Raw genomic sequence first — 21,198 nt, 5'->3', positions numbered from 1 at the left:
ATGATCACAATGAATGCCAGTGCTGGCTCGAAGGGCCGAATGGCCTCCTCCTGCATCTATTTTCTGTTGCCACGTCTCAACTCCTCTTTTATGCAAATTTTCAAAGGCAATCCAGCTAGTATTTCTCCATCGCCACCTTAAATACATCTGATGACCCGGATGATGCACAACCTCCGAGAGGGTCACTGCAGGCCTCTGTCGTGTAGGAAAAAAGGGTGACTGCGGTCACAACAAATGATCTGACTGCCTCAGTAACAATCCTGGCTGCGTTGCACGAAAATATAATGGTGATCAGAAACAGACAGCAACTTGGAAGGACATAAGTGGTGGGTTTGGAAGCCTGCCATTGTGCAAGCATCAATTTAGTTGAAGCAAAATTTACATTTACGCGTAACTTTTATGATTTTAATTACCTAAAACGACCAGCATAGGCAGATGATGAGCTTTGGGATGTGATCTATATCCCACTCAGCTGGTGCCTATAAATCTCCTGTGATTGTTAGCTGCGAGCTGTCAGGCCAATCTACCATAGGAAATAAATTGTATTTCACAGCTCAACATATATCTTTGATTTACGTTACACCTGGTTATGCTATAGTCAAGCTCAGAATGTTTAATGATAGACTAGGGTTCTTAAAGTGATAAATCTTCCATTGCCGACATTGATATTCACCCAACTAAATGAAGATTAAAATTCACAATTTTTTTTTAATGTACCCACAATTGTAACTGTTCATAATTGACTCGGAAAATCTTCTTAGTTATCTATCAGTGAGGCTTTCCCTTATAGTCTATTGGGAGATTCAACTCCATAACACACTGTCACAATTCCTCCAAGCCCAAAAGAGTTGGGAGGTTGACAGACCACAATAATATTTACATGATTCTTTAAGCAGCTTAGGTTGAGTGAAAGATCCATTGGGGGAACATGGTGTAAAAAATGTCAAGGGTGAGGTTTTATGGCCCAAGATATTTCTCTCTGGTGCCCTTGCTATCAACGGTGTCTGCATGAGTTAAGACCAACACTATTGGGAGAAGCAAATCGAATTGTTGACCTGGGAACGAATGTGGTTGGAAATGTAAGTCATGGACAGTAGTTCCAGAGGCCGGGAGGAACCATAGAGTTATAGAGCACTGAAACAGGCCCTTCGGCCCCACTAGTCCATGCTGACACAGATGGCCCATCTAAGCTAGCCCCATCGGCTTGTATTTGCATTGAAGGATGAGACATTTTCTACTGTGTGGTTTGAAAACAAAAATAATTCACCCAGTGACAGTGTTTGTCGGGGTCAAAGATGTTAGATTCCAAATCTATCAAAAATAGTTTTTTTGGGTCAGTGGTAACTGGGTCTTGGAAACTGAGATGGACTTCATTCAATAAAGAGGAGCAACTGGGGTGAGAGCAGGCCAGAGGAATGTTGCTGGCATAGTGGAGACCTCCACAGAGCAGGCTGTACAGGAGAAGATGGGATGGCGGGACTGTCATATGAGGAAAGATTGGAAAAGACTAGGCTTGTATTCACTGGAGTTTAGAAGGATGAGGGGCTATCTTTTGAAACATATAAAATTATAAAAGGACTGGACAAGCTAGATGCAAGAAAACATTTCTCAATGTTGGGCGAGTGCAGAACCAGGGGCCACTGTCTTAGAATAAAGAGGAGGTCATTTAAGACTGAGGTGAGAAAAAACTTTTTCACTCAGAGAGTTGTGAATTTATGGAATTTCCTGCCACAGATGGCAGTGGAGGCCAAGTCACTGGATGGACTTAAGGGAGAGTTAGATAGAGCTCTAGGGGCTAGTGGAGTTAAGGGATATGGGGAGAAGGCAGGCACGAGTTATTGATAGGGGCCGATCAGCTATGATCACAATGAATGGCGGTGCTGGCTCGAAGGGACCGAATGGCCTCCTCCTGCATCTATTTTCTATGTTTCTATGTTTCTACAACACTCGCTGACTGTTGACAATAAGTTCCCCATTTGGTGTTACGGTGTGGGCCATAGATGCTGCTGTCATTTACAGAACAGAGGCAGCAATGGAGAACCCTGAATGTTCCAGGCCATATAATTTAAAAACTAAGAGAGAAAATATATAAATATATTTTAAAAACCTCTGCAGGAATAGGCTGGCCATTGGTTAGGAAGTCTGTCTTACCTCTGGGCTGACAGTGGGAAGGCTGCATGCTGAAACTATAATACACCCACTCAGCAAAACTGCATGAGGAAGAATTAATGACAACCCCTGCTGTTTAATAAAATGCAGTCTTTCAACATACTGGGCTGGTTTACAAGGCAGCTGCACAGAACAGGCTGAGAACCTTGCTGTTTTGCAGTAAATTTAGTATAAAAACTGTTTTCTAAAAGTCACCAAGAGTAGAGTCGCCTTTGAACTAACCAGCTAATGAAGTTACATGTCATTCAACTCCCTTATGCCATTTAGCCCGTGCTCTGGGATATTCAAACACTTAAACCTATTGTTTGGGAATGCTGTGATGTTCCATTTTTCTCATAGGTGGCCTTTGCCTTTCGGTATGTGGGCCGAATCACCATCCAATTTGGAAACAGCAGCATGTTTCAAATAAAATCGTATTTTATAAAGCATTTCTTGTACCCCATTACACATATCATCGCTCTCCATAAAACAGGATGGATTGGGTGGTTCCTGAGTTTTACCTCTCCGACTGCCTTTGATTTTAAAGGACCATCACAGAATTCCATTGCAAATGCATGACAGAGGGAAAAAGTGTCTAACAACATACAATTTAGGAATCAATAGCACCCACCAAATTAATAGCTCTTCTTACTGATGCCAAACCAACATATGGCAAATGCCGTTAGATGCAAATACTAATGATCTTCATTTTCCTCTCGCAGACGGCTAAATTCCATTCCCCCTTACTGTTTTTGCCGCTACGTTAGTCTGGAACCTGCCTACAAACCTGCCAAGGAATAGGTAAAATAAAGGCCGTGCATCCAGGAGAAACCGTGAGGAATAGTTGGACCTTGAGCACTGATGATCCATGTTATTGGGTGTATGGACCCACCAAGCTTTCACATATAAACTGAAAGAGCTGTCGGTTCATCCGTGCTGAGCCAAGGAAGGTGCGACTCTCACTTACACCATCCAGTTTGCCCCACCGTGTGCTCTCGAGCAGTTTTTCCGAACTATTGTTGTGTGGTGGACTAACCTCTCCAACACAATTGGGAAGCCTCGTGAAAGGACACCATGTGTGGGAACTGTGGCAAGTAGTTGTGCAATAGCATCATAGAGAAATACAAGTTGGAATCAGGCATTTCAATCCACACCAACCACCAAGCAACCATTTATGCTTAATCCCACACAAATCTCATTCTACTCTCTCCTCATTGCCATCAACTCTTCCCAGGATCTACCACTAACCTCCACACCAGGGAACGTATACATTGACCAATTAATGTGCCACCCTTCACATCTTTGGGATGTTGGAGGAAATTAGCACTAAAGGGGAAACCCATGTGATCACAAGGAGAACATGCAAACTCCACAGAGACAACACATGAGGTCAGGATTGAACCTGGAATGATGGATGTGCTGGAAGGGCACATAGTTACAGTACTTTGCTGCCAATTCATTGATCTATGTAATTCTGCACTTGTTCTTTATCCATTCACTACTGAAGGTATCATTTGTGATCCTGTTGAGAGAATAATCCAGATCTCATTTAAGATTTTAGAGGAAGGTTGTCATCCCAAATGATCAGTTTTTCACAGTATCTGCCTGACTTTCCACTTCCCTCAATGTTTGGTTTTTGTTTAGAAATGCTGCATTGAAAGAGGCCTTTCGGTCCACACCAACCATTGATCACCCGTTCATGCTCGCTCAATGCTATCCCACTTACCTATCCTCTGCCTACATACCAGGGACAATTTTACAGAGGCCAATGAACATACAAACCTGCACATCTTCGGGACATAGGAAGAAACCCATGTGGTTACAAGGAGAACATACAAACTCCACACAGACAACACCCGAGGTCAGGATCGAACCTGGGTCTCTGGCGCAATGAAGCAGCAGTTCTACCTATAATCCCATTCCCCTTTTGTCAATTCCCCTTTAATCTTCTCTAATTGTCTTATCACCACATCTGTGTGCAAAATCTTCTGATTTCAACCTTGAATTTTTCAAACACTGAGCACCCTCTTTCTCTGCCAAGGTTTCCGGGTCGAGAATTACAACAACTGACAATGCTCAGTGTAATAAAAATTCTTCTCATTCTTCTCGACGCTTTATGCTGAGATCCTGACCCTTTGTTGTAGAATCTCCAATCTGAGGAACGACCCTCTCAGCATCCACGTGCTGAATCCACTCAGAACCTTGTATGCTTCAATGAAATCACCTCACTGTGTAAAATCGAGCAAATATTGACCAATAACGCTCAAAATCTCCTCATTCCTTTAAATCAATTTAAAGAACCTACACTGTCAAACCTTGAAAGGTAGTATACCTTTCTCTGTTACAGTGACCAGAACCACACACAACCCTTGAGGAGCGGCCTTACCAAGTCTTTATTTAGTTCCGGAGAGCTTACATTCCATGTCTCTTGCAATGAGATAGTGGCTGACTTTGATGTTTATGTTCCTGAACTTTTCCGTTCAACAGCGGGAGATGATTGCTGAATCCCCTAACCCGTGTTGAATAAATTTGTCCCGCGGGTGATGGCACTGTTTGCTCAGGCCACAGATTTCAATAACTTATCCGTGGAAACAAACCAGCATGAAAGCGTTCTAGACATCCATCGGCCACCCTAATTTCCGACCGTGCAAGGTACTGTTGATAACGTTACCATCTGCTACCCACTCTCTTCATCCTCAGACAGACAGAAACTGTGCTCTATTCCAGTGTGGCTGGTTCTTGATGACAGGACCAGAGGAATTCTCATCCAAATTGTTTCTCGTCATTAGCCCCAGGATAAAGGCCCTGCCTTCAGCTGCCAAGATCTAAAGCCCTGAGGTTCTAACCCTAACTCCCTCTGCTTCATTCATCTCTTTGACTAAGCCCTTGATCATCTTTCCCAAAACCACTTGTGGCTAGATATTAAATTTTGTTTGAAACGTATTATTTGAAGTGTTTTAGCTTGATTTCGATGTTAAAGGAGCGATGCAAAGAATGTCACGGTTGCTGCAAACATCACTCCAATACTGACCATGGACATTTTAATTTGTATCACATCCATGTTTGGAAGACATGATAGGCAAGGGCAGCATTTATTACTTATCCTTAATTGGCCTCGGGATCTCTGTGGTGAACTGCCGTCCCGAACTATTGCAATCCTGTTGAAGATATTCCCACAGTCTATTGTGGAGTGACTTCCAGGATTTAGATACAGTGACAATGAAGGAAAGATGACGCATTTTGAAGTCAGGATGGTGTGTAATTTGGGGGAGAATCTGCAGCTGGTGGCATTACCATGCACGTTTTTCTCTTGTCCATCTTGGTGACAGATGCTGTGCATTTGAGAGATGCTGTCAGTGCAGCCTGGGTGAGTGCTTGTAACTGCTACACACTACACACACTGCGTGCTAGGGGTGGTGGGAATGAATATTCACAATGGTGGATGAGGGGGAGGCCTCACTGAAACTTACTGGACAATGAAAGGCCTAGACAGAGTGGGCGTGGAAAGGATATTCCCAGTAATTTGAGAGTTGGGAACCAAAGGGCACAGCCTCTGAATCAAAGGACATATGTTTAGAATGGAGATGAGGAAGAATTTCCTGAGCCAGAGGGTGGTGAATCAGTGGATGTAATTGCGACGGAGTGTTGTGGAGGTCAATCCAATGGAAACTTTTAAGGTGGATATTGACAGATGCTTGATTAGTACGGGTTTCAGGGGTTATGGACCAAAGGCAGGAGAATGGGGTTGTGAGGGAAAGATAGATCAGCCATGATTGAATGGCCGAGTAGACTTGATGAACCAAATGGCCTAATTCTGCTCCTATAATATGTGAATATATGACTCTGGCAGGAATGGATCCTAATCCCATTTCTTTCTGTCTGTACTATGGGATGCAAATCTGAGCTGGTAGCATCATCTCACATTTTGTGTTTTTTCCATGGTACTCAACCCAGATGGCGAAATGTATTTAAAATAAGCAAATGTTTTGGAATTTCGTTCTCTCAGTGTGTTTCGAGATGTACTTATATTTAAGGATTCCCAGAACTGAACGTTCCAACAATAAACATCAACAGCGATTAAGTAAATTTGACAATATAATTTGTAAGAGGAACAATGCCCAGAATAATCAGGTAATTCCTTTGAAAATCCCCCTTGAATTGTTGCAGGGAAATATGTGTGATATTTGTTTAAACCACTGTGTCTTCTTTAAATACGTAAGCACTTGCATTTAAATCTTTCACTCGTTTTAAGCATCATTAAATGTTCCTTCGCTCAATTTTATTTCTCTTTGCGTTGTATCAGCCATCAATCTGCCCAGCCTGCTAACACATCAATCTTTAATCTCCTCTGCTTTCTAGAGTTGCCTTGACCCAAGATCAATATCATTGGTCAACCCTCATCTGAATCATTTAATTCAAAGCTGTGAGAGACAAATAGATGTGATCTGTTGTGGTGTGTGATTGTGGGACTGGCTGTTTCGGTGCATGGTTGTAGGATTGGTATGGGGAGCATTGATTCCAGTTTGCTGTAGGAACTGATATCTCTCAGACCTAGAGCGATCTATGCAAGTGCCCCTGTCCACTACTGATGCACTGAATGCCCAGTCCAACCCCCGGCATCCAAGGCAATGAGTGTTACTTGTCATCTATCTGCCACCATGCTCCACAAAATGAAGAGATCACGAGATCACGCCAACATTAGGTTGCTGCCTGAAGTCAGACAAATCTCTTTACCACCACAAGGGCACACCAAGGTCAATGAAGCTTGGAAAAGTCAAATTGAACTGAAAGGCAGTCACGTACATTTGGTGACAGACCAGAGGTCCCCCAATGTGGACTATATATAGGGTTTGTGAAGGCTGTCCACAGGCAGTCACATATGCCTGAAGTATTAATGGAAAATAAATCCTCTCCTGTGGCTGTAGAGCTCATTTCAACTCAGGGGCCAATCCACAAATAAAGTATTGCTGCCAAAGTCTCTGCTATACCAACAACTTATCCAACTTCAATAGCAATCCATAAAACAATGGGTTTAATTTTCAGCTAGTCCAGCTAAATGAAATTTGATAGAACATAGAACACAGAACAATACGGCACAGGAACAGGTTCTATAGTACATAACGTCTGAACATGATGTCAAGACCAGTCAGAGTGGCGCAGCGGTAGAGTTGCTGCCTTACAGCCAATGCAGCGCCGGAGACCCGGGTTCGATCCCGACTACGGGTGCTGTCTGTATGGAGTTTGTACGTGCTTCTGCGTGGACATTCTCCAAGATATTCGGTTTCCTCCCACATTCCAAAGACGTACAGGTTTGTAGGTTAATTGGCTTGGTAACTGTAAAAATTGTCCCTAGTGGGTGCAGGATAGTGTTAATGTGCGGGGATTACTGGGTAGCACGGACCAGGTGGGCCGAAGGGCCTGTTTCCGTGCTGTATCTCTAAAACTAAAAGACTAAAAAAATTAAAACTCTTATCTGCTTGCACATAATCCTGCATTTGTATGTGCCTATCCAAAAGTCTGTTAAACACCACCAATGTATATACCTCCACCACCACAGCTGGCATCAAATGAGTGTTAATTTGATGATCAACACTCTGTGCGTTCTTCCTCATCAATCCTTGGATTCAACATAGATTTATTCAATCTATCACTAATTTGCCCATAAGGATGCCCATCTGCCCAAAAGTGTGTGATTGAGAAATAGATCAATAGTTCATTGGAACCCATGGCTCATTAAAAAGCTGCTTTTTGTAGATTATTCATGTCCCATTCTTCCCATCTTCCCATTCCCTTCCCATGCCATTCGTCTAGTCTGCCATTCAATCATGGCTGATCTATCTCTCCCTCATAACCCCATTCTCCTGCCTTCTCCCCATAACCTCTGACACCTGTACTAATCAAAAATCTATCTATCTCTGCCTTGAAAAAAAATATCCACTAACTTTGCCTCCACAGAATTCCACAGATTCACCACCCTCTGACTAAAGAAATGTCTCCTCATCTCCTTCCTAAAATAACGTCCTTTAATTCTCTGTGACCACTAGTTCTAGCCTCTCCCACTAGTGGAAACATCCTCTCCACATCCACTCTATCCAAGCCTTTCACTATTCTGTTTGTTTCAATGAGGTCCCCCCTCATTCATCTAAACTCCAGCGAGTCCAGGCCCATTGCCGACTAACACTCATCATAGGTTAGCCTACTCATTCCTGGGATAATTCTTGTAAATCTCCTCTGGACCTTCTCCAGAGCCAGCACATTCTTCCTCAGATATGGTGCCCAAAATTGCTCACAATATTTCAAATGTGGCATTATAGAGTCTCAGCACTTTCTAACACTTCCTGCTTCAATCTCAGATTTCCTTCATCCACAGGATTTGGCTTTTGAGATTGTGACATTGAACGCTCTGTGACTTGCCACATAATGTCACGCTCATGAGAAGTGCCGCTCATGATGACTGATATATGTGTGAAAGATGAGCTTGATTGATCGAAAAATCAACATGGAAACAGGCCGAACATTGATCATCTGTTCACACTAGTTCTATGTTATCCCATATTCGCATCCACAATCAGGTCAATTTGCAGAGCCCCATTAACCTACAAACCCGCATGGCTTTGCGATGTGGAAGGAAACCAGAGGACCAGGAGGAAACCCACGCGGTCCATGGGAGAACATATAAACTCCACACAGACAGCGACCAAGGCCAGGATCGAACCCTGGTCTCTGGCGCTGTGAGGCAGTAGCTCCACCACTAAGCCACCACTGTACGACTGATTCAACTGCCCAAAAATAATGATCAAATTGATCCATAATGAAAGGACTCTCATCAGAACTAAACGTAAATGCCAACTGAGCCTATAGAGAACACTTCCCACAGTTCCAGTACATGGTATCTTCAGGTTATTTTCCACACTTTTTATATCATTCTGTGTTGAAGATCCAACATGGAAATTTAAAATGTTTCCGACACAAATTGGAATGACATGAATGCAAATTGAAAATCATCTGCGAAATCCAGTGAGAATATTTTTTGGTTATTGAGAATATTATTTGTTTTTTTTTATTTTGGGAAGCTAGGACTGGCTAGGCCTTCACCTTGCCACCTGGTGCAGGTTTGGGTGACCCCAGAGTGCACTGACTGTTCTGTAGTAAACAGGTGATATTTTACCAAACCCCCGAGGATGAAGAAGACCATGAAGAGACGTCCGAGCGTGGTCCGTGCGTAAACGTCCCCGTACCCGACCGTCGACATGGTGACCATCAGCAAGTAGACACATTCCCAGTAGGTCAGTGGTTGGGAGTTCTGGAAATTTTCCCACGGATCCCCTGAGTTCTCCACCTGCGAGCAACGTGGGGAAAAGCAGAGGTTAAACACGAGATGGGAAGATTGGAGCAACACAAGAATGTGAGGAAGCATTGGTATGACTTCAGCTCCACCTAGTGTCGACACACGGACAGTGAGCAGCCTCGGTTCATAACTAGACAAACGCTGCAAACTGCTATTTCCCTTCTACTTGCTCCTCTCCTGAAGCGGTTCGACAGGGTGGTTGCGGAGTTAATGTTTCCACTAGCTAGGAACCAGTCTCAGAATCAGAGACATGAATAAATGTATTCACCCAGAGGTTGTTATTCCTTGGAATTCACTGCCCAAGAGGATTGTGAAAGCGCAGCCATTGAGTATACTCAAAGCGGTTTGTTGGATATTAGGGGAATCGGGGGGAATTGTGAGCTGTACAGAAAAGTGATCCTGAGAGACCTGGAAGACAGGTTCGTCAATTTCAATGGCCTTCTAGTGAGACTGACAGACCATGTCTTAAATGACACTGGTGTCTAATTACTGCGGGGAGGCGGTTACAAGGAAACACTTTTTGGCCAAGAATGTAGTTATTTGCAAGACAGCTTTTTTTTCTGCTTGTCAATTCCTAAAGTGATATTGAATATATTGTTTCGTCAAATCACTGGACTACCCTGTTTAATTGAGATGGCCTCATATTAAATGCAGAGAAGTTTCAAGACAGCAAGCATCACATTAATCCCATCCACACAATGTACTGTATATAGTTCTTTTAATCAGACTTTGATAAAATAATTTACTTCAGATTGGACACTGCCCTGAGCAATTTACTTTATATATAAAAATCACAAAATCTTTACCGTTTTATAATACAATGTAACTCATCTGGTTGAAGATACCATTTCAAGTGAACTTTTGACAAATACTTACCAAGTGTATGAAACCAGCTCCCGTTAGCCATGTGCTTATAAATATAGAGAGTAAGTTCACCAACTTGATGGAATTACTGTTTGAAAGAGAAAAATACATAATGAGTGTTACTGTGAAAAGTATATTAAGGCCAGAATGCATGTTTTTGCTCCGACTGGCTGCCTTCGGAAATTTTAGGAGAAAAACAGTTACGGGAATTAAAAGTCTAACACAATTAGAAAATATGGTAGAATACAACAAATCAATTAGACTTGCCTAAATTATTTTAGAATTTTTTTATAACCAAACAATTTAACTGGTTTGTACACGAGTAGGCAGCACAACTATATACTGTCTCTTTATACATCTCCTGATTTAGCTGAAACAACCAAGACATTATCATCTATTTATTTTTGCAGCCCTCTGTAGAGTGGAGTAGCCCTCTGGTCTGAAGAAGGGGCTCAACCCAAAACATCACCCATTCCTTCTCTCCAGAGAAGCTGCCTGTCCTGCTGAGTTACTCCAGCGTTTGTGACTATCTTTAGTGTAAACCATCATCTGCAGTTCCTTCCTACACAGCAGATAGGACTGTTCGGTGAACTTTTGTAACGTTGCCAATGCCAAAACATCGCTGCAGCTTGTGTACTGCCAGGGTGACCTCTGCTTGGGCTGTATGCAAAACCAGGCATCTCACTGTACATGAGACAATAAAGAATAATGTAATCATTAAGTTGCAGAGTTTTCAGGTCTAATTACTCTATGGATGGTGCTCACAGCCCTCCTCAGGGGTAGAAAAAAATCAAAAATAGATTCCAGACATTTTGTTGACTGAAAGCATGCCTCTTGAAGACTTATATGGACCTGTTCTATATCTGGTGAACTCAAGTCATGGGAAGGCAAAGGCAACCTGGGGGGGGGGGGACTGCAGCTTGGGGATTCGTGGAGGGTCAGACATGGCTAGCTGGGTTCCCAGCACGCACAGGCCATCCCTGGGTGTTGAACGGGTTCCATTTTCACAGAGGTCCTTAAGTTGACTTTGGCCTTTAATTGGTAAATACGCAACAATCATTCATGATGCAGACCATATCTCCACACTATTGTGACAAATGGCATCAAAATCACATAAGAGTGAATAAGAAGGAACATTTGCTAAACGTGGAGACACAGAGGAAAACATTTTCTCATTTACAGGAATGAAAAGATGTAAATACAACAGATTTTTTAATTTAATAAGAATATGGCAACTCGCTTGAATGTGTTGGTGTCTGCAACTCGGGCATTTGTAACACACAAATGCCAATGTATTGTGGGCAACTGAAGTCCCTGCTGAAATATGGTAATTTTGTTACTTCGAAAACCAAGGTAAAAGATGTTATCTTGATGGTGCAGGCTCGAAGGGCCGAATAGACTACTCCTGCACCTATTGTCTATTGTCTATTGATTGGGTCAATACACGGATGATCCCAACATCACAGGTAGACATGGGCAATATAATGTGGAGTAACCTCCAGTCTGAAGAAGGTGGGTCCCAGCACGAACACCAGTTCCCACAGGCCTGTGTCCCTGAAAGTGATGAACCCATTTTTAAGTTGACTTTTGGCCTTTAATTGGTAAATACGCAACAATCATTCATGATGCAGACCATATCTCCACACTATTGTGACAAATGGCATCAAAATCACATAAGAGTGAATAAGAAGGAACATTTGCTAAACGTGGAGACACAGAGGAAAACATTTTCTCATTTACAGGAATGAAAAGATGTAAATACAACAGATTTTTTAATTTAATAAGAATATGGCAACTCGCTTGAATGTGTTGGTGTCTGCAACTCGGGCATTTGTAACACACAAATGCCAATGTATTGTGGGCAACTGAAGTCCCTGCTGAAATATGGTAATTTTGTTACTTCGAAAACCAAGGTAAAAGATGTTATCTTGATGGTGCAGGCTCGAAGGGCCGAATAGACTACTCCTGCACCTATTGTCTATTGTCTATTGATTGGGTCAATAAACGGATGATCCCAACATCACAGGTAGACATGGGCAATATAATGTGGCGTAACCTCCAGTCTGAAGAAGGGTCTCAACCTGAAACAACCCATTCCTTCTCTCCAGAGATGCTGCCTGTCCCGCTGAGTTACACCAGCTTTCTGTGTCTATCTTCACTTTAAACCAGCATCTGCACAGTTCTTTCCTACACATAATGTGAAGACTTCAATTCAACCACAGTTGATAGAATTGATTGGGGAGCTTTAGTGATCAGAACCTAATCATCGTGTGAAAGTGTGACATGGGGGATGTACAATGTGACAATATCTTACCCAGTCAGTGATTAAGGTGAAGAATCTAACCTATATAATCCATGGTATTTGGATGATGAACTGCAGTACAAGGATTAAGTTGGCAAAACCTCTGCAGATTAAATTGTAGACAATCAAATGGAATATTATAGGCACATTTTTAATTACATTGGATAATTCTTCTTTTTAATTCCCGTTGCTACGGAACGTGTGATGAAATCCTTTGGTCTTTTAAAAAAAATTTCAGTCAAAATAACAAAACTATGTAAAAATAAAGAGAGACAAAAAGTGCCGGAGTCAAGGGCCTGTCCCACTTATGCGACTTATTCCGTGACTTGCCGGCACCCGTCATAGTCGCGGCAGGTGGCAGAAGATTTTCAACATGTTGAAAATCCAGTGGCGACCAAAAAAATGTATGACTCTTTGGGCGACTACTGACGACTACCCCGCGACATTCAGGTGAAGCCTGTATGGTCGTGAGTAGTCACCCAAAGAGTCGTACCTTGATCTAGTCACCGCTGGATTTTCAACACCTGCTGCGACTGTGACTGGTGCCGGCAAGTCGCTGAATAAATCGCGTAAGTGGGACAGGGTGGTCAGGGTGCATCCCTGGAAAATAAGGATACATTATGTTTCGGGTCGGAACCTTTCTTCAGATTTGGTCCCAGGATTGAGCCACTGCCTGTTTGAACTCAACACTACTGGGAGGCACGGATTCTGCACAGGGTCTTAAATGGGTCCAAGATAATTCCTTGCCCTGATACCTAGCTCAGTCAAAGAAGGGACAGGGACAGTTTAGAAATCTTCATCTTTCAACATCATGTTGCCTTAACTTTGGCATGAACTGTTGTTGCAGCCCTTTCTACTGCACAATAACACAGAGGTGCACTTCAAGTACAGGTTCAGAGCTCTTCCCATAGGAACCACTGACCTGTGGCAATGATGAAGTGCATACTTGGTACTGGCAGTGCTCCCATTACAATATTTCCATCATATACATGTAAGCCGGTCCAAAAAGCTTGCAAAAGCTAAAATGCATTGAACCAATTTTATTTGGCTAACAGATTGAGTCTGAACACCAGTACCACTCGCTTCTCTTCATTGCACAATGGTTTAAGGTTATTTATATTGCTGGCTTTTTCAAGTTTACTGTGAATAAACAGAACCATCCATCATCGGCAAGAGCTGGTGGTTAGCGTTTAATCTCTCTCATGCTAAACAATCTTTGTAACACAAGGGTGATGCAATTGTGCCCTGATTTATTCCCTCATGCTAACTCTGTTGCATGGTATTGATGGGGAAAGAAACCTATTCATTGTCTTCAGAAAAAATAATAGCTAAGTAAGCGAGGACATTTCTTTACAAAAAGCCCAGAATAGGTGCACTTTACGAAAAGGTTTCCAACAGTTCATTAGTGTCAGTAAATTAAACAGCTCCATCTGAATGGTGATTAGATCAGAATAAAACTCCAGAGAGACACTTTACCAATGAGCTTAATTAAATCATTGCTCAATACGTACTGTCTGTGAACATCAACTCCACACAAGAACCTGCAGATGGTGGAATCATGAGCTAAAAACAAACTGTTGGAGGAACTTGGCAGATGTAGTTTAGTTTAGTTTAGTTACAGGCCCTTCGGCCCAACAAGTCCGTACCGACCAGCGATCCCCACACATCAATACTACCCAAAACACACTAGGGACAATTTTACATTTATACCAAGGCAATTAACCTACAAACCTGTACGCCTTTGGAGTGTGGAAGGAAAAGGAAGATCTCGGAGCAAACCTACGCAGGTCACGGCGAGAACGTACAAACTCCGTATAGTCAGGATCGAATCCAGGTCTCTGGCCCTGCAATGCAGTAGCTCTACCACTATGCCACCGCGCTGCCCTGCCAAGATCTATCCCCATCAGGAACCTGAGGGGCAACTTGTTTTACACAAAGGGTGGTATGTACTGTATATGGATGAGCTGCCAGAAGAGGTAGTTGAGGCAGGTACTATCACATTTTGACAGGTACATGGATAGGATAGGTTTAGAGGTATATGGGCTAAATGCAGGCAGATGGGGCTAATGTAGATAGGGCATGTTGGTTGATGTGGGCAAGTTGGGCCGAAGGGCCTCTTGCTCTATGACTCTATGGAGTGTAATGGGCTGATGTTTCGGGTCAGGACTCTTCTTCAAGACCATGTCTCGAGGAAAGGTCCCAACCCGAAACGTATATTTCCCTCCACAGATGCTGCCTGACACGTTGAGTTCCACCAACAATATGTTTGAATTTAGGACCAAGGTGAGAAGAAATATCTAGGGGTTTGTAAGTCTTTGGAAATCTCTACCATAGAGAATGCAGTGACTCTAAACTGCTCTTTGAAATGACTCAGTTCTAGTAATTTTGTCTGGTTTATGTTCTGTTAGTACAAGCTGGGAGGGAAACATAATGGAATTAGGTCTGCAGCCAGTGTAATTACAGAAACCTCGTGTGGTGTTTCCCACTTGAATGTTGACAGCAAGTTCAACCGATATTGTAGCAATAATCTGGTAACATCATTTGTGGAGAACTCTTTAGGGATGGGAATAAATCCCAAAATCCATTAATGAATGAATAAAAACAGGTTTAGATAAAGTGGAGAAAAGGTACCTATGTTTGGTGATGTGATAAAGACCAGAGGATAATAATTTCAGGTTTGGGATAAGAGATTCATGTGGGTAAGAGTGTCAGACAAGGAGAACCTATGTGTTTATGCTGTGAATTTTTGTTCTTAACTTTTTTTTTTGCACATTCTTTCTTTTATTAATTTGGTATGCGATTTATCTATGTTTAAGAAAGAACTGTACATGCTGAAAAAAATCGAAGGTAGACAAAATTGCTGGAGAAACTCAGTGGGTGAGGCAACATCTATGATGCTGCCTCACCCACTGAGTTTCTCCAGCATTTTTGTCTACCTGTGATTTATCTCTGATTTGTTTGTGCTTGTTTGTCTGAGTATTTGTGCCAGTGATGTTGCTGCGAGCAAGATGTTTGTGCGTACTAAAACCTCATCAGACACGTACAGATAGTGTTGCCAACTGTCCCGTATTAGCCGGGATATCCCGTATTTTGGGCTAAATTGGATTGTCCCACATGGGACCGCCCTTGTCCCGTATTTGACTGCTACTACTTGGGGCGCGAGGGGACTGTCGGGTCGGAGCGCCGCGTCCAGCCCCGCCTCACCCGTCCCGACGTAGTGCAGCCCATGGAGTGCAGCAGCAGCAGCAGCGCCTCAACCCGTGGCCCCGTCGGTCAGCAGCCCGGCCAGCTGTCCGACCTTCAGACCACCGACACCACCCCCACCCCTCCTTCTCATGGTCGATCATCGGTTCCATGGATTCAATTCATCATCATTCCATGGAGGCCTCTCCACCATGTCTACATGGACAGGCATTATTGGCGGGTGAACTCAGCCTGATGTGCCTAATGGGGTGAACATTGAGCAACACTCTCCCTGCCTTCCTTGCCCACTCCCGCCAGTCTACCCAGGTTCACTGCCTTTCTTCATCTCTTCCATCCCTAAAGGGCCTGTCCCACTGTACGAGGTAATTCAAGAGTTCTCCCGTGTTTTCCCCAATTCGAACTTGGAGTATGCCCGTCCGTGGTGGGTCTGTAGGAGTCCGTGGATGTCTCGTAGCGGCTCGTACGAGTAAAAAGTTACAATTTTTTTCATTACGAGTATTTTTGCACTCGTGGGCATTTTTCACAGTGTTGAAAAAACTTCACGAGTTTACCGGATTTACCTACCGTTACTCGTACGAGCCGCTACGAGACATCCATGAACTCCTATGGACATTCTCCAAGTTCGGGAGAACTCTTGAATTACCTCGTACAATGGGACAGGCCCTTAACTCCTCATTACCAAGACTCATTACCCTTCCTCGTCTGCTTCTATCTGCCCTTCATCTGGTTCCATCAGATCTACCAGCCTCTACCCTTCCCACAACTAGCTCTGTTTGTCCATCATCTATTTCTAACCAACACCCACCTCCCTCCATCTCATGTACGTGTACAGGATGTCTAGTCTTTGCATTCTACGTTCTGCACCAATGTCTTGACCGGAAACATTAACCACCCTCTGCCTCCACACCCACTGCCTGACCAACTGAGTTCTTCCAGCAGTTTGTTTCAGCCTGATTAATGCTGTTGGGCTACTGGGTGGTGGTGGCCATGGGGCCCTTGTAATTCTATGTCACTTTCAATGGCATAACTTTAATTCTATTCTTCACAAACCTTCACCTAATGGCCAAGAGCTGGTGGAGAAGGCCTACGCATAAAATAGTTTCTTGAACTGGCATTGAGAGATAGCATCTTCACGTGAAGCCTTTCCTGAATGCATCAAGTCGGGGGGCTACTATATCTGCTCTCCAACCTGCACATATCTATAGCGGAGACATCATGTGCTGCCAGCCTCTCCCTCTCTTCGTCTCTCTCCCCTCTCTCTCTCTCTCTCTGTCTCTCGCTCATGCAATTGCTCTGTCTATCTCTGTCTCTCTGTCTGTCTCTATCACTCTCACTGTCTGTCTCTGTCTGTCTGTCTCTCTCTCTCTCTCTCTCTCTCTCTCTCTCTCTCTCTCTCTCTCTCTCTCTCTCTGTCTCTCTCTCTCTCTCTCTCTCTCTGTCTCTCTCTCTCTATGTCTCTCTCTCTGTCTCTCTCTCTGTCTCTCTCTCTCTCTCTCTCTTGCACGCGCGCTCTCTGTCTCTCTGTCCCCCTCGAAAGGAAAGAGCTGCTTCCCTTCCCCTGGTCGAACCTGGCAACATTAATGAGAAAGGGATTAGTGCTCTAATCCACAATCCCTCTTCAATCCATGTGCAGAATTGCAACTTCTTCCATAAACCATTTAACTGGATTATCACAATCCAGCTCAGCTCTCAGTGAAATCACAAACCTTTCACCCAAACTGCTTGTTGTTTAAAATATCTTACATTATTTATACTCAAAGCCTGATGAATGGAAAAACAGAATAAGCCCTTCTGTTGTGCAGCTGGCTCACTTGGCAAAGGCAGCCAGAATCATGAATGACGCAGAGTAGGTCTCAATGGCTGAGAGCAATTGGGACTCATTCAGGATTTAATTCAGGGTTTAGGGATTCAGAGAGGAATGTGTGGGGCTGGATTCATCCTACTGCAACCAGAGAGCAATGCTGAACTATTATCTACCTCTTTGATGACCCTCGGACTATTATTGCTGGCTTTGCCTTGCACTAAATGCTATTCATGATAGTCTGAAGAAGGGTCTCGACCCGAAACATCACCTGTTCCTTCTCTCCAGAGATGTTGCCTGTCCCGCTGAGTTACTCCTGCTTTTTGTGTCTATCTTCGGTTTAAACCAGCATCTGCAGTTCCTTCCTACACATTCCCTTATCATGTATCTATACACCGTAAGTGGATCGATTGTAATCATGTATTGTGTTTCTACTGACTGGTTAGCTCGCAACAAAAAGCTTATCGCAGTACCTGGGTACACGTGACAATAAACTAAACTGAGCTGAGGAGTAAGGATCCCCCTCTGGCTGCAGAGTTAAGACAGCGGGGATACAATCACAGACCATTTAGGACTGACATAAGGAGAGAATGTGAAAGGTCTGGATCAGGGACTTGAGATGCAGAGTTGTTGATTAAATTCAAACTGAATCCAACAAGAGAGACCAGGAGCTGTGAATTTACATTGACTGCAGTTGGACAGTCCTTCATGCATCATGGTAAATCTGTAGGATGTTGCTGGAGTTAGATAGACTAAAACTGCAAGGAGGGTGTGGGGTTAGGGGACTGTCTGAATATCTGGAGAGAAGGAGTCTGAAGAGGGCTCTCGATCCAAAACATCACCCATTCCTTCTATCCAGAGATGCTGCCTGTCCCGCTGAGTTACTCCAGCATCTTATGTCTATCTTTGGGATAGAGGACTGTCCGTTTCTGCCCAGTTCATCCATGTTAGTCCACACACTATTTGACCAACTAAAGCTCAGCCCTGATCTACCATCTGCCTCACTGAAGACCCTCAGACCATCTTTAATCAATCTTTACTAGACTTCATCTTGTACTTAATGTTATTCTTTTCATCCTGTATCTTCTTCTTCTTCTTCTTCTTGCGAATGAAACATAAACCAAAGGAATAGTTAGATCTCAAGCCGGGTGTTGAGCAGCCAGGTTGTTGTCCCTACATCAATGTCTGCCAGGCCCTGAGCTCCATTTGGTGGGTGGTAGAGTGGGCACCCAGAGATGACATGCATGGTTGGCTGTCTGTTGTTCTGCTCCAAATTCACAGGCTGGGCTCTGGCAGAGGGAGCCCCCATCTCCACACGCTGGCATTGAAACGCCCAACTCCAGTACCAAGACTGTTGAGCTTCACCAATGTTCCTCTGGGGAGGTCAGACCCTGGATATCTCCTGCATCTGTACACTGTGGACAGTTTGACTGCAATCATGTACAGTCTTGCTGCTGACTGGATAGCACGTTAGTGAGTAGGAAGGAACTGCAGATGCTGAAAATATTTACACTGAAAATAAAAGCAAAATGCTGGAATAACTCAGCGGGACAGGCAGCATCTCTGGAGAGAAGGAATGGGTGACGTTTCGGATCGAGACCCTTCTTCAGACTATTTAATGAGTGTTGCGATCCAAAGCAATGATTCAAGGTTTATGAATCTTGCAATTCCAGCCTGATTTGAAAAACGTAAACTATTTACAAACAGACTTGACACATATAAATGTTTAAGAAGGAACTGCAGATGCTGGAAAATCGAAGGTAGACAAAAATGCTGGAGAAACTCAGCAGGTGAGGCAGCATCTCCGGAGCGATGGAAATAGGCAATATTTCGGGTCTGAAGAAGGGTTTCGGCCCGAAACGTTGGCTATTTCTTTCGCTCCAGAGATGCTGCCTCACCCGCTCAGTTTCTTCAGAATTTTTGACACATATAAATACCTCTTCATTGATGTTATAGAAAAAGCAGCAAAATTTTGTTTTTGAAAACATGATCAATATTTATCTTGTATTAAGTGTTTAAGAAGGAACTGCAGATGCTGGAGAATCGAAGGTTACACAAAAAAGCTGGAGAAACTCAGCGGGTGCAGCAGCATCTATGGAGCGAAGGAAATAGGCGACGTTTCGGGCCGAAACGTCGCCTATTTCCTTCGCTCCATAGATGCTGCTGCACCCGCTGAGTTTCTCCAGCTTTTTTGTGTAACCTTTATCTTGTATTACCCTGGTGCTATTTTGTGATGGTACACATCATCATTTCATTTTTCATCCAGGTAATATATAGCTTTATTACTTTTATTAACCATGCATGTCGGTGTCTTTGTGCCTGCACTGTATTATCCCGAGTGTTTGAAGGTTATCACGCACGTAAAACTGTGTAAAACAGATCTTCACAAATCAGATCTTCCAGATATTGGTTTACAAAAAAAGATGCTGGAGTAACTCTGGTTCAGGTAGTTAGTGATACTGTCTGACCTGCTGGGAGACGGGTTTGTCCCACTTTCCAGAGTCCTCTGCCGAGTTGAAAGGACCTTAAAAAAAAATCAAGATTTTTGTGATCTACGAACTCCTCCTCCCGACTATCTTTTTACTCGTGGACTACTTTGTCATGCTGGAAAAAATGTCCCGACTTACCTGATGCCACGAGTACCTACGGCTGGCATAACGAGCCGCTACGATATATCTACAGACTCCTACGGACTCACTACGGACATTCCCCGAGTTTGAATCAAGGGGAAAACTCGGGAGAATTCGTGAGTAACTCGGGAAAGTGGGACCGACCCTTTACTACAGCATTTTATTAGATGACAGAATGATAATTTTTATCTCTTACCTTGTTTTTAAGATATTTAGAAACTGTAAAATTTCGGAGAACTGTATCAATCTGAGCGCTCTTAAAAATCGTAAACCTGTAAAAGGAAAAAGGACATTGTCAGCCAATCATCTCAGCTTGGCACATTTCACAACTAGTAACACTCAGACCTTGACTAACCACTGGGTTAGGCTGTGAATTACAATCATTAAACGGTCAGAAACGGGCTAACCTTTTGCTGGGGGAGATATAGATCTGGAGAATGAGGGAACACACAATTCAACGGATACACTTCGCTCAATAAATTCTCTGGACCTTAATTAAGTAAAAGATGCCTCTGTCAAGATATTTTAATGAAGTAAAGGATGCAACCTGACATTGTATTTTCAGGAAACATCCAGGTTGTAAGCATTTGATTTGAATGTGAATCTACATAACCAAGATGTACACTTAAAGGTGCCTTTGAAGGCAAGCTCAGCTTGAGTAGAAAATACCATTGATACAGCACGCTGTTTGAATATCTTCATTCAATAGCAGTGAAAACAGTAAAATTCAACTAGGCATAGTGTGGATTTACCTGGAATCAATCCTTGCCTTGGTTAAATGACTCAAATATTTACAATGGCCCCGTATGGTGATTCAGACAACCGCCAGCCTTACACTGAACATCCTCCAAATGATTCCTACCATTCCATTGTAGCAAGGCCTGGTGAAACTTTTCCCCAA

At 43.3% G+C, this 21,198-nt stretch overlaps 1 protein-coding gene across 15 annotated transcripts in view; it reads right to left on the bottom strand.

Moving 5' to 3' along the window:
* kcnma1a (potassium large conductance calcium-activated channel, subfamily M, alpha member 1a) overlaps positions 1 to 21,198 on the bottom strand; it is a 486,207-nt gene that overhangs the window by 186,538 nt on the left and 278,471 nt on the right. For all 15 annotated transcript variants that reach the window (XM_055661691.1, XM_055661690.1, XM_055661680.1 and 12 more), the window contains 3 exons: positions 20,494 to 20,569; positions 10,373 to 10,448; positions 9,317 to 9,487 (listed from right to left, as the gene is read on the bottom strand). In XM_055661691.1, coding sequence (XP_055517666.1) covers positions 9,317 to 9,487; positions 10,373 to 10,448; positions 20,494 to 20,569 — 323 coding nt within the window. The remainder of the gene's footprint in view (positions 1 to 9,316; positions 9,488 to 10,372; positions 10,449 to 20,493; positions 20,570 to 21,198) is intronic.

Source organism: Leucoraja erinacea, chromosome 34 (assembly GCF_028641065.1).
Source record: "Leucoraja erinacea ecotype New England chromosome 34, Leri_hhj_1, whole genome shotgun sequence".
Taxonomy (NCBI): domain Eukaryota; kingdom Metazoa; phylum Chordata; class Chondrichthyes; order Rajiformes; family Rajidae; genus Leucoraja; species Leucoraja erinaceus.
The sequence above is the reverse complement of the archived record's forward strand: the minus strand, read 5'-3'. Positions and strand labels throughout refer to the sequence as shown.